At 36.0% G+C, this 19,057-nt stretch overlaps 2 protein-coding genes across 2 annotated transcripts in view; both read left to right on the top strand.

Moving 5' to 3' along the window:
- The first annotated feature begins 2,542 nt into the window (after positions 1–2,542).
- On the top strand, positions 2,543–3,508 carry LOC128624699 (liprin-alpha-4-like). Its single transcript, XM_053652361.1, has 2 exons — positions 2,543–2,686; positions 3,299–3,508. Exons 1-2 carry the CDS (start codon positions 2,543–2,545, stop codon positions 3,461–3,463), a joined length of 309 nt encoding a protein of 102 aa, XP_053508336.1. The 3' UTR covers positions 3,464–3,508.
- A 745-nt stretch (positions 3,509–4,253) lies between these two features.
- The window catches only part of ppfia4 (PTPRF interacting protein alpha 4), a 29,462-nt gene continuing 14,658 nt past the window's right edge, over positions 4,254–19,057 (top strand). Inside the window, exons 1-9 of the mRNA XM_053652601.1 lie at positions 4,254–4,322; positions 4,896–5,027; positions 7,486–7,548; positions 8,290–8,381; positions 8,782–8,914; positions 14,352–14,578; positions 16,181–16,409; positions 17,203–17,238; positions 17,457–17,587. Of these exons, the coding sequence (XP_053508576.1) occupies positions 4,914–5,027; positions 7,486–7,548; positions 8,290–8,381; positions 8,782–8,914; positions 14,352–14,578; positions 16,181–16,409; positions 17,203–17,238; positions 17,457–17,587 (1,025 nt within the window). The 5' untranslated portion in view covers positions 4,254–4,322; positions 4,896–4,913. The remainder of the gene's footprint in view (positions 4,323–4,895; positions 5,028–7,485; positions 7,549–8,289; positions 8,382–8,781; positions 8,915–14,351; positions 14,579–16,180; positions 16,410–17,202; positions 17,239–17,456; positions 17,588–19,057) is intronic.

Genomic DNA, 19,057 nt, shown 5'->3' with positions numbered 1-19,057 from the left:
TAATGTGGCCTAATGCAAAGCAGACTTATTGTCAAAGTTGATTATTTTCCAATAACAATACATCCTGAAGTGTTTTATTCCAAACACTACAGCTATATATATATATATATATATATATATATATATATATATATATATATACATATATATATACATATATATATATATATATATACATATACATATATATATATACATATACATATATATATATACATATACATATACATATATATATACATATATACATATATATATACATATATACATATATATATATACATATATACATATATATATACATATATATATATATACATACATATATATATATATACATATATATATATATATATATATATATATATATATATATATATATATATATATATACACACACACACACACACACACAGTGGGGGAAATAAGTATTGAATGCGTCAACATTTTTTTCAGTAAATATATTTCCATTGAGGCTCTTCACATGAAATTTTCACCAGAAAATTAACTCAAGAAATTCACACATATTATTATTATATATATTATATATTATTATATTATATACATAATTACATAATTATTATATTATATTATATAATATTTACACATATTATTATATATTATGGTATTAACTCAAGAAATTCACACATATAAAGAAATCCAAACAATAAAGTCCATAAATGTAGTTATGTGTAATAAAGCGGAACGACACAGGAAAAAAGTATTGAACACACTAACTGAAATTTATTTAATACTTAGTGGAGAAGTCTTTGTTTATAATGACAGCTTGAAGATGCTTCCTGTATGAAAAAATTTGCTGTATGTTTTGGATCGTTGTCCTGCTGGAAGGTCCACTCACATCTCATCTTCATCATCTTGGTGAATGGCAGCATATTCTTATCAGCAATCTCCCGGTAAAGGTCTCCATTTATCGTTCCTTCAATTATATGAAGTCTGCCAGTACCATGCGATGAAAAACAGCCACACACCATGATGCTTCCACCTCCAAACTTCACTGTTGGTATAGTGTTTTTAGGGTGATGTGCAGTGCCATTTCTTCTCCAAATATGGTGTGTAGTATGACAGCCAAAAAGTTCAATTTTGCTCTCGTCTGACCACACTACACTCTCCCAGTATTTCATAGGCTTGTCCAAATGAGTTGTAGCAAACTTTAAACCAGCTTTGACATGCCTGTGTGGTCCTTGGCTCTTGGGCTACTCTTCTGACTATTCTTCTGACTCCCTGGTCAGAAATCTTGCGAGGAGCTCCTGTGCATGGCTGGTTGGTGACGGAGTGATGTTGCTTCCACTTGTGGATAATGGCCTCAATGGTGCTTACTGGAGGATTCAGAAGTTTTAAAATACGTTTGTATCCAATTCCATCAATATGTTTCACAACAATAAGATTGCAAAGGTCTTGGGAGAGCTTTTTGCTTTTACCCATCATGAGATGTTTCTTGTGTGACACCTTGGTAATGAAAAGCCTTTTTATAGACCATCAATTTACTAACCCAGCTGATAATAATTTGCACAGATAGCAGGTATAATTACCTTCTAAATACTTACAGATTTCAGCTGGTTCCTTGCCTTACCTTGCCTTGGAGAACTACTGTTTTCCTGTGTCATTCCACTTTATTACACATGACTTTATTTATGCACTTTAATGTTGTGAATTCTTTATATTTGTGGATTTATTGAGGTAATACTGATGTCTGGTGAAACTTTTATGTGAATAACCTCGTTAGAAATATATTTACTGAAAAAAACCGTTGACACGTGCAGTACTTACTTCCCCCACTGTGTGTGTGTGTGTGTGTGTGTGTGTGTGTGTGTGTTTAAATTTATTCATGAACAGCATGTCATGCTTTTTTCCATTTATGCCTACATTTAATGTTGTGGAATGTATGAAAGACAAGGTATATATATACACAGATATACACTGTTATAGCAGTGTCTCTTTTTTCTCTTTTGAAATGATTAATAAAAAATAATAAATAAATAATAAAATAATAAAAACACAATCTCCTCTTTCCTGAAGACTTTCCCAAATCGAATAACGTAAAGTTACAGCTTTATGTCTTCCTGTTACAAAGCGCTGACACTGGAGTCTCCTTCCATAAATGTTAAATAAATGTCTCCTCATGGGAATTTTCACCATATCATGTCATATACATTTTTTTATTACATAACAGCACATAGATGATGTGGAACATTTGCCAAGTCTCTTTGCAAGTTGTTACTATAGAAACAATAACGTATTAGAACGAGCACATTAATATAAACCTTGCAATCAGCACTACTGTCAGAGCTGCTGTTACAGTAAATTAATCAACACCTGACCGATCATATTCAAGAATTCAACAGCGCTGTGGTATAAGCAATGTTTTCAATGCAGTTGCAATGAAATGCAGCCAGCTGTCCCTATAAAGTATACCGTATTGAAAGTTGAAAAATATTTTAACATTCGATGTCCTCTATGCATTTATAAAGTCTTGTATTTTTGGAGTGTGTTTCGCTCTTACTATATGCCTGTTCAACAGGCGATGGCACAGAAGGAGGATATGGAGGAGCGAATCACCACACTGGAGAAGCGCTACCTGGCCGCACAACGTGAAACAACATCCATCCATGACCTGAATGACAAACTGGAGAACGAGCTGGCCACCAAGGACTCGCTCCATCGACAGGTCAAGTCCACCACATTGTCATATAGCAATAATTAAATTTCTTTTCTAGTAAAATCTCAGCAATGCTTTACAGAAGTAAAAATCACTAACTACGAGTGACAATATTCGGTTTTATCCTACCAAGTTAAAAATGATGTGAGAACAGGTATATGTAAAGAGGTTTTCAAATATAGAAATATCTCTAATGCATATTATGGGAAAATGTTACTAAGATATTAAATGTTAATACTGGCACATGAATACTTACAATGGAAATGTGTAGGATTTTTTTTTCTCTTCAAATATACCTGTGTACATTATTCCATAGCCATGTCTCAGGCTGATTGTCACAGTTTCTCCCTTCGCATCACAGTTCTCATGGCAACAGACACCATATTTCTTTTGGTTTTCTGCTGTATCTCTAGCATTGTCATTGGTTTGTTGCCTGATTGTGTTGACCTGTTTTGTTTCAATTTTGTGTCTGATTAGTTTCCACCCTATCGATTTCCCATAGTGAAGTCTTCTGTAATGTGTGGTGTGTAGAGACAGGGTGCAAGTATGTAAACTCTGTATGTGCTTTATTGGGATGAATCCAGGATTCATAATCTAAGTCTAAATCTGTGTGTTTTTCAGAGCGAGGAGAAGGTGCGTCATTTGCAGGAGCTATTGGAGCTGGCTGAACAGAGGCTACAGCAGACCATGAGGAAGGCCGAAACACTGCCAGAGGTGGAGGCTGAACTGGCTCAGAGAGTGGCTGCCCTCACCAAGGCAAGTCACACATCCCCCCCAACTGCTTAATCTTTGAGGCATTGATAAAAACAGGAAAGTAGCATTTTCTCTCTGTGGAGTATACACAGGAGCTGCTCCACTTGTCTGACTTTTTTTTCTTTTAAAGGAAACACAACTCATTTGACTTTTTTGCAGTTGCTTTTGATTTTGTAATTTAAAACAGCTTACTATGACTGCTTTTGTGCTTCTGACCATACAGCAGTTTCATCAGGTGATTTTACTGAGATGTTCCAGGTGCAGTGTTCTGTGTAATATGCAACATGCACCATGTTATTATTGTGCCTAGTGGTGGTTCCCTAATTTTGGCCAAATTTCACATCAACATTGTTGAAGGTGACGCCATAATTCTGTTTGCTATGGTTCTGTTCTAAGCGTATTGATATTACTCAATATGCCAGAGAACTTTGATCTTTTTCTAGTAATTTACCAGCACATCTGAGGGAAATGTTGATCTTGCTATTAGTTTTGTCTCATTTCTATTGCTATTCTGGCTTGTTTGTATAAAAACATCTGAGTGCTAGCTAGATAAGGACAGAGTGCTAGTCAGCCTCAGTCAATAGCCATATTTCTGCCGAGCACTCTCAAGATTTTAAGCACTAGAACAGCGAGTGCATTGTTTGTTCTTCCCATGTCAAAAGCATAAATTCATTCTTTAAATTTGAGCTTTCCACATTAACATACAATCATAAACCATAATAAACATTAGGCAGCTTTTGCAATATGAAAATGCAACATTACTAGCATTACTACTGCTCTTTTTTACTAGAGACATTCAATTTTGCAGGCAGAGGAACGACATGGAAACATTGAAGAGCGTCTTCGACAATTAGAGTCACAGTTGGAGGAGAAGAACCAGGAGCTGAGCCGAGTGAGTGACGTGCACATGTGGGTTTGTCCTTGGAGAGTGTGCAATTGTGTGTATACATGTATGAGAGAATTGGATGTTTAAGTACATACAAATACAAAGGTTTCAGAAGTCTGAGATTACCAAGAAGTAATAATGTTGCCAGTCTACGGTGCACTGTTCACACGTTCAAGAATTTTATCACCATAGCAACCATAGGAAAACAGTGAAATTTAGGAAGCACTGGAGATCTGTTTTTTCCTCCCAAACTTATTCTTCTTACAATTTCTTTACCTGAATATTTATCTCAATTTCCACAAGCTGGCTTCTCAGATGTCCAACTGCCGGACTGCTTATGAGATGTTAAAGGGTTCTTATACCAGGCCAAAAAGGGACTCTCAAAGAATTTCTGATTACTGGTTTTAATATCTGAGGAACTTCTTTTGTCCATTTACATTTACACAAAAGCTGGAAGCACACTTAAAAAAAAAAATTCCACCTATGTTCTTGAATGAAAAGGCCTGCCATCTACTGGTTGCATAATATAATCTTATCTTCTCATGACTACTTGTTGTATCCCCTCTCTTTTTCTATTAGGCTCGTCAAAGGGAGAAAATGAATGAGGAACACAACAGGCGTCTCTCAGATACAGTGGACCGCCTGCTCACTGAATCTAATGAACGCCTGCAGCTCCACTTGAAAGAACGAATGGCTGCCCTGGAGGATAAGGTTGAAACACACCCACACACGTTTATACTGTATATAGAAGCACACAGCAGTATATGTTTATTCATATATGCACACAGCACTGTGCAACCAAATATGAGTGAATAAGAATAAGTTAAAACCATATAATAGAGGTAGTTAAAATGAAATGAGTCATATAATAAAAATAATGACAAATCAAACGAGTCAGCACAGATCCATTTAGATTTCAAAGTATCAGGTAATGCAAAATTTATTGCTCAGTGAACATTCATTTATTGCTCATTACACTGTTACAGTTAACAACTGTAAAAATATTTACAGTTACTGTTACAAGTACTGTGATATCTTGCATAATATAACATAACACATGATCCAGTATATTTGCTCATCTGGCTGAGGCTTTAAAAAAATAAATTAAAAAATCCTACAATTCATGCAGGAGACAACTAAACTGAAGGTTAAGCGTCTTGCACAAGGGCCCAATCATGGCTCTTTGGCAGTGCTCAGAATTAAATACATGACCTTCTGATCTGTAACTCAAAGCCTTAACACCTGAGCCACCACAACTATCTCAACCAGCTTGCAGTGAATCAATGCAATCTTTTAGTGTGGGTTAATTCAGTGGTAGAAGTGATTGAATCTATGCAAATTATTTGAGCTAGTTGAGGTGGCTCAGTTAGGACCTTGGTTTGCAGATCAGAAGGTCATGTGTTCAAAACTACTTGCCATGGTTGGGTCCTTGATCAAGACCCTTAACCTTCAGCTCAATTGTATCCTGCATCAAGTTGTACTGGATCATGTATTACACTATATACAGATGGGAATTACAGTATACAGCAAATATGTTTATAGTTGTTTATTGTAATTTTTGCAGTACTTTAGTAAATTACTGTAAAATTTACAGTACATTTTTTTTTACAGTGTAGCCCATTAAAATATTGAAGTATTTACACATAAACACAAGCACATTTTAACCATGTGAACGTCGGCTCCACATAGTCGTAACTTTCCCTTACATCTCACAACATTCTGACATGCTTGTTTTTGCCTCCACCACCCCTCAGTCCATTAAAAATCTTTTACTGTCCATAAAAGCTTGTCACCAGGGGTGGAAAAAGTACTGAGGAAAAAGTACATTAAACTGAAAGTATAGATAATGTGTCACATAAAAAGTGGAATGATCCAGCCAAAATGTACAAAATGTACTCAAGTAAAAGCTAAATAAAAGATACTTTTAAATGTACACAAGTATTAAAAAGTAAATGTTTTACTAATGAAATGTCATGAGGAAAAGAACTTTTAACACTAAATGATCTAAATCTCTTAGAATCAGATTTTCATTTTTAAGCAACTAACCCATTTTGAAACCCGCCTGAAAACGTCATATGCATGACTAACGCTACACGTAGTAGTTTGCTAATGAATTAATCAGAAGTAAAATAACTAGTAAAATAACCACTGTTTACTATTGGCTGGAATTTTATTTACTGCATAGGAAATTTATATTAGTTACTCAAATCAATGCTACTCTAATCTGGCATTAGCAAAGAAAACAGGCTACTTTAGTTAAATATAGCAAGTTAATGTTAGCAAATTAGCAAAACTTACTTCAGAATGCTTTTTTCAAATTAAATGGAGTTCTTGCCTTTTAGGCAGGCAAAAGTGAGACCTCATTTTATATGAGTCTTTGCTTACTCCAGCATATTGAAACATTTTACTGAGGTAGTGGGGTTTTCATCCTCAAGGACGACACTGCAGTGTAGAGGTTTATCCATCTTCAGATGGACACAGATAACTGTAGCACATTAAATGCATTGTGTAGCATGAGAAGGTCATCGCAAATGACAAATTGATACGATTCTTAATTGCCAAACTGAAATGATTTGATTCTAAACTGTGCCCATTTGATTGATAATTTGTGTGGCTGGATGAGAGAAGACAAAACCTTTGAGATTTGTAACAAGTACTTTAAAGGTCTAAATAAAAATGTAAGGAGCAAAAAGCTTTTTGTTCTTCAAAATGTAATTAAGTAAGAGTAGTAGTATTCAATTACAATTATACTCAAGTGAAGTAGATATACAGCAAATTCATACTTAAATACTGTATAGTAACGAAGTACAATTGCTCAAGTATTTTCCACCCTACTTTAACTTTAACCCCTGTATCATGACTACATCAAGTCTCTATATGGTTTATTAGCTCTTTATTAGCATAAAGAACATGCTGTAACAGATTCCTGACCCACATGGCATTTCCTTCAGAGTGCAGAAACATGAACAAACTAGCTCTAACGCTTCTTGTAAATGTGTTTATGAGAGTTTAGTTTAGTTGCAGGGAGAAGTGGAATTAATTTGAAGTAATATAGCTTTATAACTTTCCCTTTTATTACAATATAGCTTTCATACCCACATTTACAACATTTAAGAATGATATCCCACTCAGCATCTGTTGTCACTTTTTCTTTAATTTTAATTTCTAGAATGCACTCATCCAGGATCTGGAGAATTCACAGAAGCAGTTGGAAGAGTTCCACCACAGCAAGGTAACATAAAACATAAGAGTTTTTTTTAAAAAAATTGGTTAGCTGTGTGTATAAATTATTCTGTTTGCTCTGTAGAGTATTAAATTACTGTTCTTTCATTTCTAAATATAAAACATGGTAATAACAAGAGTTAGAGAGTGAGAGCTAAACAGTTTCTAATTAAGCAATATCGCACGAGCAAGAATAAGAATTCAGAACCGCACGATTGTTATATTGCTTTTATACAGCAATTCTATAGACAAGAAATTAATATTGAGTAACTGACATTTCATACACAATATGGAGAAATGTTCTGTTTATTTTTGCTCTGCTACTGGAAATAGATCCTGAAGAAGCCACACTCACGTTATAGCACATCGCCTAGCAGGCTTACTAGCTCACATTGATTTGTAGATTCTGATAAAGTCGCTTCTTGTAAAATTAGCATTCGTTCTTCCTTTATAGTTATATTCATGAAAATTATCCTTTGCCATGTTCACTAGCACTACTTTACAAACAGTTTTGAACTAGGAAGTGGAATTTTATGTGCCGAACACAGACCATGGAATGATACACACAGTGAAATGTCCCAGTGCGGTTAAAGGAAATATAAGCACTCTTGAAATGCCACTCGACCGATCAAATTACCGGAACTAACTGTTGTATAACAAAAAATAAGGCTCTTTTTAATCAGGATTTTTTCATCTACCATTGCTCAATTCAAAGATGATTTGAAGTTTAAAGACAATACTTGCTTTGTAGGAGAGACTGATAGGAGAAATTGAAAAGCTTCGCACAGAGCTTGATCATCTAAAGAGAAGGAGTGGAGCTTTTGGAGATGGAACACACCCTCGGTAATGTATACTATACTGTAACATTTATATATATTAAGGTTATTTTACAGGGCTTTGGTGCAGTTTAATGCTCTTTATAATTAGTGCATTTTATAGTGGTCATTGGTGTTTATCCAAACTTAAGCAAAGTCTTGGTGATAATTCATCACTCTGGTGCTAATTTTAAACTTGTGTGTTGCTCTGGCTTTGTGAAAATCCCCAACAAATAAGGAACCCAATTAAAGAAGGAGGCTGTTTTCAGTGATTGAACTTTTTTTTTTCGATAGTGGAAAGATGAGTGGATAGATAAGACATGCTGATGTTTGATTTTGATATATTTAAGCGGATTATTGTAAACCTAATTTTTGGAGAGAGTCTATTTAGAGTATATTTTCTCTCTTATCTGTGTGACTCTTACCAGGTCTCATTTGGGCAGTGCCACAGACCTGCGTTTTTCTGTGGTGGAGGGACAGGGGGAGCACTTTGCCACTACTGGAGTCATTCGGCGAGCACAAAAAGGAAGACTGGTAGCACTCAGGGACGAGCCCACAAAGGTACTGAACTCTGTTTATAGATCCATACTGCATTCACTTGAGTGAAGTTCTAGATAGATTATCTAGAAACCTAATTCCAAAAAAGTTAGGATGCTTTGTGAAATATTACTGTATGTATGGTGAGATATTCAAAGTTTTCACAATTTTATGTTGAGGCATGTTATTCTGAAATTTTTCCACAATTTGTAGACACAGTTTTTTGCAGATTGGTGAACCTCTGCCAAGCTTTACTTCTAAGAGACTATGCCTCTCTTAGATACTCTTTTTATACCCAACCATGTTGACCTTTTGCCAATTAACCTAATTAGTTGTGAAATGTTCCTCCAGCTATTTCTTACTTACCACTTACTTTTCCATCCTTGTGTTGCCCCATCCCAACTTTTCTGAGACGTGTTGTGGCCATCAAATTCAAAATTACCTTATTATTTTTCTTAAAATGGTACATTTCCTCAGTTTAAACATTTGGTATGTTTTCTATGTTCATGTAACTTATGGGTTTATGAGATTTGTAAATCATTGCATTCTGTTTTTATTTACATTTTACACAGCATCCCAACTTTTTTGGAATTGGAGTTGTATATAGATACAGTGAGGGAAAGAAGTATTTGATCCCCTGCTGATTTTGTACGTTTGCCCACTGACAAAGAAATGATCAGTCTATAATTTTAATGGTAGATTTATTTGAACAGTGAGAGACAGAATAACAACAAGAAAATCCAGAAAAACACATGTCAAAAATGTTATAAATTGATTTGCATTTTAATGAGGGAAATAAGTATTTGACCCCCTCTCAATCAGAAAGATTTCTGGCTCCCAGGTGTCTTTTATACAGGTAACGAGCTGAGATTAGGAGTACACTCTTAAAGGGAGTGCTCCTAATCTCAGCTTGTTACCTGTATAAAAGACACCTGTCCACAGAAGCAATCAATCAATCAGATTCCAAACTCTCCACCGTGGCCAAGACCAAAGAGCTCTCCAAGGATGTCAGGGACAAGATTGTAGACCTACACAAGTCTGGAATGGGCTACAAGACCATTGCCAAGCAGCTTGGTGAGAAGGTGACAACAGTTGGTGCGATTATTCGCAAATGGAAGAAACACAAAAGAACTGTCAATCTCCCTCGGCCTGGGGCTCCATGCAAGATCTCACCTCGTGGAGTTGCAATGATCATAAGAACAGTGAGGAATCAGCCCAGAACTACATGGGAGGATCTTGTCAGTGATCTCAAGGCAGCTGGGACCATAGTCACCAAGAAAACAATTGGTAACACACTACGCCGTGAAGGACTGAAATCCTGCAGCACCCGCAAGGTCCCCTTGCTCAAGAAAGCACATATACATGCCCGTCTGAAGTTTGCCAATGAACATCTGAATGATTCAGAGGACAGCTGGGTGAAAGTGTTGTGGTCAGATGAGACCAAAATGGAGCTCTTTGGCATCAACTCAACTCGCCGTGTTTGGAGGAGGAGGAATGCTGCCTATGACCCCAAGAACACCATCCCCACCATCAAACATGTAGGTGGAAACATTATGCTTTGGGGGTGTTTTTCTGCTAAGGGGACAGGACAACTTCACCGCATCAAAGGGACGATGGACGGGGCCATGTACCGTCAAATCTTGGGTGAGAACCTCCTTCCCTCAGCCAGGGCATTGAAAATGGGTCGTGGATGGGTATTCCAGCATGACAATGACCCAAAACACACGGCCAAGGCAACAAAGGAGTGGCTCAAGAAGAAGCACATTAAGGTCCTGGAGTGGCCTAGCCAGTCTCCAGACCTTAATCCCATAGAAAATCTGTGGAGGGAGCTGAAGGTTCGAGTTGCCAAACGTCAGCCTTGAAACCTTAATGACTTGGAGAAGATCTGCAAAGAGGAGTGGGACAAAATCCCTCCTGAGATGTGTGCAAACCTGGTGGCCAACTACAAGAAACGTCTGACCTCTGTGATTGCCAACAAGGGTTTTGCCACCAAGTACTAAGTCATGTTTTGCAGAGGGGTCAAATACTTATTTCCCTCATTAAAATGCAAATCAATTTATACCATTTTTGACATGCGTTTTTCTGGATTTTCTTGTTGTTATTCTGTCTCTCACTGTTCAAATAAATCTACCATTAAAATTATAGACTGATCATTTCTTTGTCAGTGGGTAAACGTACAAAATCAGCAGGGGATCAAATACTTTTTTCCCTCACTGTAAGTAATGAAATAGCAATATAAAATAGAATAGACAAAGAATACAACACAAAATGAATAAAATTTTGATATATTACATAACGTGCATGATTTCATGCAGTGTATTTGTAATGCATAATGCATTTGAACACAGAGGCCCTGATACTAATATTCAAATTAACGTGCGATAATTTGCATGTGCATAAATTGGTTGTGCTATGGGTGACTTATAAAGAATAATTGCTTGAAATACACCTTGTGAAAACTCAGAGTAGAAAAGAGTATGTAAATTAAGTCTTTTCATGTTATATTATCACCTTATTATATTATGGGTCAATTTGACCCATTTCCACATTTGAAATGTCTGAAATATTCAGTAATCTCTCTTTTTCTCTTTGAAATTTTTTGACTTTTCCTCATTTAGGGTCATGAACTTATAGGCAAATATTTCTACTTATGGCTTGTTTTGGACAAGCCATAATAAAGGTTTACTGTTTCAAGCTGTGTATTTATACTGTGGAAGTCATTTTGACCCATAACTTTTTTTTCCAACATAATAGGCACGTTAAAATCCATTGGGAGTTTAGCTCTTCAAGAGAATAGACACTCCTTTTAAATTCTGTTAGCATTAGAGGTGCAAAAGTGCACATGAAATCAAATTTAACATGGTTATAGTGTCAACATTTTGATAATTTTGAGATACAGTAGCATGATCTTGCTATACCCTTTCATTATGAAAACCTAGTGAATGTTATAATTTTTTGGACTTACACAAATTTAATACATGGGCTCTGGATGTATTCATTTGCTTAATTAATTGTTAATTTAATCAATATTTATAGCTACTTTATAGTACTTCGTATACCCATTAAGAGAAAAGCACAATATGTGCACCTCAATCCATTATGCACTCATGGGTAAAAGAAAGTACACCCTATTTAATTCTTGGTTTTTATTTGTCAGGGCCTAAATAACAATTGTGTGGTCACCACCAACTTCCGTAAACCAACAACTTTCGATGACAGCAAAAAAAAAAACAAAAAAAAACCACAACAGATTTCAATCTGTAGTCATTTTTTCCCCAAAAAAACTAAAGCCAACATTCAGAAAGCAAGTGGGAAAAATAGACACTTCCTTCCTACTTCCACAAACATCAAGAGAGTAATTAGCAGCCAGGTGTTACTAATGAAATGCACAAGATGAGGTTATTATCAAGAAGTGCCACTACCTCTATAAAAGCAGAACTTTTGGCAGTTTGGTGTTCTGGAGCACTCAGGTGTATGTCTATTATCATGCCAAGAAGAAAGGACATCAGCCATGACCTCAGAGAAGCAATTGTTGCTGCTCATCAATCTGAGAAGGGTTATAAGGCCATCTGCAAACAATATGAAATTTACCATTCTATAGTGAGAAGGATTGTTTACAAATGGAGAACCTTCAAAACAGTTGCAGATCTTCCCAGCAGTGGAGGTCTAAGCAAATTCAGTCCAAGGTCAGACTGTTTAATGCTCAGAGATATAACAAAAAACCCGAGAATCATATCATGTGACCTACAGGCCTCTGTACTGTAAACACATTAAATGTTTATGTTCATGACAGTACAAACAGAAAAAGACAGAATTAATATGGCTTTCCAAGAAGGGTGGCTAAAAAATATAAACCTTCTCTCCAAAAAGAATATAGCAGCATGAGTTAGGTTTGCAAAATTGCATCTGAACAAACCATAAAAGATCTGGGACAATATCCTTTGGACTGATGAGAGCAAGGCAGAGATGTTTGGTCATCATGCACAGCCCCATGTTTGACGAATACCAAACACCATGTATCACCACAAACACCTCATACTGACTGTCAAGCATGGTGATGGAGAGGTGATGATTTGGGCTTGTTTTACAGCCACAGGACCTGGGAAACTTGCAGTCATTGAGACAACGATGAACTCCACTTTATACCATAATCTTCTTGAGACAAATGAGAGGCTGTCTGTCCAGTAGCTTAAGCTGAGCTGAAATTGGGTCATGCCACAGGACAATGTTCCCAAGCACACCAGAAAATCGACATCTGAATGGCTAAAGAGTAGAAAATCAAGGTGTTGGAATGCCCACGTCAAAGTCCAGGCCTCAGTCCCATTGAGATGCTGTGGTGGGATCTTAAGAGAGATGTCCATAAAGAAATGCCCTCAAACATCAATGAACTGAAGCAATGTTGTGTAGAAGAGTAGGCCAAAATTTTTCCAAAATGTTGTGAGAGACTGATAAACTCCAACATAAAACATTTACTTCAAAGTTATTGTTGCTAAAAGTGTTCTATATGTTACTGAATTATTTTTTCCCACATGCTTTATGAATGTTGGTTTACTTTTTTTTTTTTTTTGGGCTGGGGGGGGGGGCGGTGGGGGGTGGACGACTACATATTGAAATCTGTTTTCTGTTTGTTGTTGTTGTTGTTTCCTGAGGTTATTTGGTTGTTTATAGAAGTTTGTGAGGATCACACAGTTGTTATTTAGGCTCTGATGAACAAAAACAGAATTCAAGGATGTTGTACTTACTTTTCCCATGACTGTATGTGTTACTGATGAATTAAAAAAAAAATCATATGTATGCTTAGAATTTTCAGTGCTGTTGCTTTGAGAATTAATCCATTACCTACACCGAACTGCATTTTCTTTTCTACATAACAAGGGTTAGGGTTAGGGTTGTTGCTCAGAGGAAATATTATGAAATGGCTGTAGCCTAATGTTTTCAGCTCTACATGAATAATGCTATTACAGATCAGAACATTGCTATTGAAAAATAATATGCAGCACTTACACTGAATTGCTTTTTCATTTTCAAGATATATGGCTATCGCTTCAAGGCAACAACTTGAAATTAAAGGAGAATTATTTTGCTAGCCCTATTGCATAAATACACCTACTGTAATTCACCTCTATACTATTGCTATAGAGTCACAGAATATTTATTATGTAAATAATAATAAAATATGTTATAATATTTATTATTGTCTTTTCCTCATATTTTACTGCTTCGCTGGATGTTGCACTTACTGTAAGTTCTATTTTTAAATAGCGTCAAGAGGAAACTCTTTGGAAAATAATTTATAATTAACCCCTTGTGTTCCCTTTAGTGAAATGGATCTTTAAAAAAAATTAAGTAAAGTAGATACTAAACATGAATGAATCCCATGCTTTTTTATTCTCCTGGTGAAAAGTGTGAGTGCAAATAAAGGAATCTGCTCATATGAACAGGATTAATATCTTCATTTCAGATTCTACCGGTGGTTGAGCAGGACTGGGAGCGATTACAGCCTTCTAGCCTTCGAGGCAGCCGCTCACACCTGATGGGCAGCGACACAGAGCTCTCGGAGCTGGATGATGATGACCGTGAGACCGTGTTCAGCTCAGGGGACATGCTGTCTCCCAGTGGTCACTCAGATGCTCAGACACTTGCCCTCATGTTACAGGAGCAGTTGGATGCCATCAATGAGGAGATCAGGTAAGATTAGAAGCAGCAAGAAAGCTGTGTTCAACTCAGAAAGCAACACGTCACTTATGTAACACAGAGATTGTGAGGTTCTGATTTTTTTTTAAAAAGTAGTAGCTTTATGTTTAAAGGAACTGAATTGCACATATTACTTACTTTATGTCACTATCTACACACACTAGCCACTTAAATAAAAGCACCTATACCCCTGCAAATTCATGCCATTGTCCAATCAGCCAATAATTTACCAGCAGCAAAGCATCATCAAATCATGCAGATACAGGTCAAGAGTGTGAGGTAATGTTCACATCAAAATGGATTGAAAGGCCTGCACTGAGAGGAAGTCTACAATAACTCAAATAACCAATTTTTACAACCATGGTGGGCCAAAAAGCATCTCAGAACACAGAACACACAGAAACTTGAGGCAGATGAGCTACAACAGCAGAATACCACATTAGGATCCACTCAAGTCAGCCAAGAACAGTCATTCTTAGTGGTCTTTTGCTGTTGTAGCCAATCCACCTCAAGTTTTGGTGTATTGTGTGCTCTGAGATGCGTTTCTGCTCACCACATTTGTAAAGAGTGGTTATTTGAGTTACAGTAGTCTTCCTGTCAGCTCTGACCACTCTTCTCAGACCACTTCCCAATGGCTGATTAGTTAATTGCATGAATGATGAGTGTATTTGAATCAGTTTCTTGGAAGCACATTTTTGAATACGTATCACTGAATTTTAAAGTTATATATTTGTAAGGAAAATGTCTGTATAAAACATTTTTTAACCTGTACTTGAGTGATTAGTAACTTAGTTAGTTGAACAGCATTCTGTAGCTCAACTGCCAGTAATGTCACAAATGAACTGATGGATATCGTTGCTAATGAACTGATTCATGCACAAATAGTTGAATTTAAGAGATTAAAGGAATAACATTATGTGACAAAAAGCAAAAAAAAAAAAAGATTTAGCATTCATGAATGGCAGAGCTCTGTATTCAGAAAGCAGTGGCTTTAGACTTTTTGTGATAGGCTGCTTGGGCATGTTGGGCTCTTTTTTTTTTTTTTTGTTACACTATTTTTCTGTTTTTTGGAGCCATTTATCTCTCTATATGCCAAACAATCTTTTTGGAATTCCTTTCAACAAACTCAGCTATTTGCATTAGGACATCTGTCAAGTCAAGTATGGCACAAAACAATAGAATAAATGATTAATTGAGATTGACGATACCAAACAATCTAGAAAATATTAGGCCCCACATGCAGACATTTGGTTTGATTCATCTGACTGTATCTTGTATACCAGATTTATTCTACAAGAACATCTGTTAAAACAGTTCAATCTGGGAGATTTTCCTAACACTCTATTAGTAGAGATTCTGTTAACACTTTGCTTGCTTTAATGGCCCAACACAGAACACACCTTATTGGACCAAAATCTACATCCAGATTTCTCTAAAGCGCTTTCTGTCAATATCTATAGAAATCAAATTCAATTGAGGTGAATATTACTTTCATATGCACATAGTTTGGTGTGAAATGTCTGTGATGGTTTTGAACTGCGTGTGTATATCCAGTATATACAGTACTCTACAAGCGTTTCTTATTGTCATTTGCAGGATGATCCAGGTAGAGCGAGAATCAGCCGAGCTACGGGCAGACGAGATCGAGAGCCGTGTGAACAGTGGTAGCATGGATGGGCTGAATGTGACGCTGCGCCCACGGTCCACTATCCCCACCTCAGTCACTGCTCTCTCCCTCGCTAGCTCTTCACCTCCCGTCAGCGGCCGCTCCACTCCAAAGATGGCATCTCGCTCCACTGCCCATGAGCTTGGTGTCATGACCCTGGTGAGAAATGAGAAATCATAGCACTACCCATGCACATTTAGTATGCAATAAAGGCTTTACTGCACACTATAATAGGCTTATATGTTTGGTTGATTTTTTTCTACACAGAATTTTATAGGAATACAATAACTTCAATATATTTAGCATTTGTCTTAATTATTAGCAATATAAATCTCCATTTACTGCTGTTTACTGCTCCTTATAGTATTTTTAAAAAATGTAGAAACATTTCATTTCAAACCTATCTTTGTATATTATATATATAATGATTGTTTATAATCATTTTAGAAATTGACCCAAGCACACGTTTTTATTCCTTAAAAATACATATATATTTGAAACAGAACAAGCGCTAATGATCAACATTAACTGGTCTTGAAAAATAAGCAAAAAGTGTTTTTGCCTTATTCAACCTTCCAAATAATTTTTAATAATCTCATGGTCACAAATAATTTGACCTCATACAAATAAGTGTTATTTGTTTGTATATTTGCCTAGTACATTTTTTTTCATGTTTTAGTAAAACATTTCTGACATTTTTGTTCCTGAATGGCCTAATACTATTTATTAGATCCAAGTGATATAACCACTAACCTTTGCAAATGCTCACCCTACAATAGAACTGATTTATTTTTAATTTTTTCTTCAGTCATATTCTCGTTTTGGCCAGGAGATATGACAGGATCTCGGTGTGGCATCAGAATCCAATTTATTTCCCTTTATCTGACTGTGTGTTTAATCAGCTTAACCTGTCTGTTTGCATGTTTGTCTCTTTTCTGTCTAACGTTACCAGCCTAGTGATTTACGAAAACACCGCAGGAAAGTCACTGTAAGTTTTATTCAAAGCAAATGAGACAAAAAAAAAAGTTGCTGCATTTAGTTATTTTTAAAGAACTTGATAAACATGTAACAGAGCATGAATTGCATGAAAAGAGTTTAATGTTAATAATAATGTTAGTAGATTACACAGTAGTAAGGATTTTGTGTTTCATGCATGTGTGTGTGTGTGTGTGTGTGTGTGTCTGTCTGTCTGTTTCATTGCTCTAGTCTCCAGTGGAAGCTCGTGAGGATAAAGCCACTATAAAGTGCGAGATGTCGCCCCCTTCCTCCCCTCGTAGTCTCAAACTCGATCAGATAAACTTCGCTCAGCTGACTGGAAGCCTCGAGGATGGCCGAGGGTATACATGCACGCACACACACGCACGCCTGCACACACACACACACACACACACACACACACACACTGCAATGTCATCCAAAATGAATAGAGAGGTTCTGGATAAAAATTACATTTTCATTTTAAGTTGTTCTGCCTTGTATTTAGCATTAAAATATGAGAAAATTAGCACAATGGTATAAATTGGTACAATGAGAAAAATGTACAAAATTATATAATCAAAATGAATATTTGCAAACATAATAATGCCACATGGTAATTTCATTTAATAAAAAAAAAAACAAACAAAAAAAACATTTTGGTGAAGAAGGCAACACTGACAGAAATATACATGCAAACATCATGATTGTAATGTGTGTTTTCATTTAAGTTATGACCCATGGGTGACACAAAATGTAGTTTACATAAAAAGCTAATACTAATTGACAGTTGGCAATGACTAAATAGCCAGTAGTCTGCTAGTTCCTTGTTTTTAACAAATCAATACATATAATCTTTGACAGAACAGAACAAATCTTTGACATCTTTCTTACAGAACAGCACAGAAAATTAGCTATTTATACTAACTGTTCCATTACTGTATTTATCTCATATTTTAAAACATGGACTAAAACATCTTCTGGCTGCATCAACACTTTTCTCTAACTTCTTATTGTATTATTTTAGATCTGGGGTAATGCTGGGGTAATTATGAGGTAGATCAGAGGTGAATCTGATGTAATTCTGAGCTAAATCTAAGATAATCCTGGGGTAATTCTGAGGTAAATCTCAGCTAATTCTGATGGACGTGCATACGTTAATTTAATTTCAGGTCTCATGAATGTAGTATGCCAAATGATCATTCTAGCATAATGATGGTTGGATCACGATCAGTGTTTGTGAGGATGTGTTTTTAAATTTTTTTTCAACATGGACAATAAAAAAGTTTGGGCTCAGGTGTCCCTCTTCAGTGTTTTACATATGTGTATTGAATAATGCCGTAGAAACACATATGTCTGGTGGTTTACTATTGGCATAAGCATTGAAGTCATTATACTGAACTTAGTGTTCTGCAGAGATGCAACACTGAAGAATATATATATATATATATATATATATATATATATATATATATATATATATATATATATTTCACATTTCACACACTCACCCAAATAGTCACAGCTGTGCTTGACATAAATGTTTCTTTGATAACACAACCCTTAAAAGACCTGTGACTGAATGTTTTGTTGCTTGTCCAAGGTCATTAAAACTTCTGTAAATAAGACTGCTATAAAACACAATGTAATTACCTCCTTAGTGTTGCTAGACCGACGGTTTAAAGGAGAATCCTGAGCTTTTGCATGCAAATCACACTCATTCATAAAACTGCCCTCTGGCTAATTATGTGTGACTTTCACAGATGTACCACACCATTTACTGAGTATTCAAACTGCAGCCACCCTTAAAATTCCCCTCATACCTGCTGCCC

This window comes from Ictalurus furcatus, chromosome 21 (genome assembly GCF_023375685.1).
Source record: "Ictalurus furcatus strain D&B chromosome 21, Billie_1.0, whole genome shotgun sequence".
NCBI lineage: Eukaryota > Metazoa > Chordata > Actinopteri > Siluriformes > Ictaluridae > Ictalurus > Ictalurus furcatus.
Note: the sequence above shows the minus strand (reverse complement) of the source record. Positions and strands in the feature narration are given on the sequence as shown.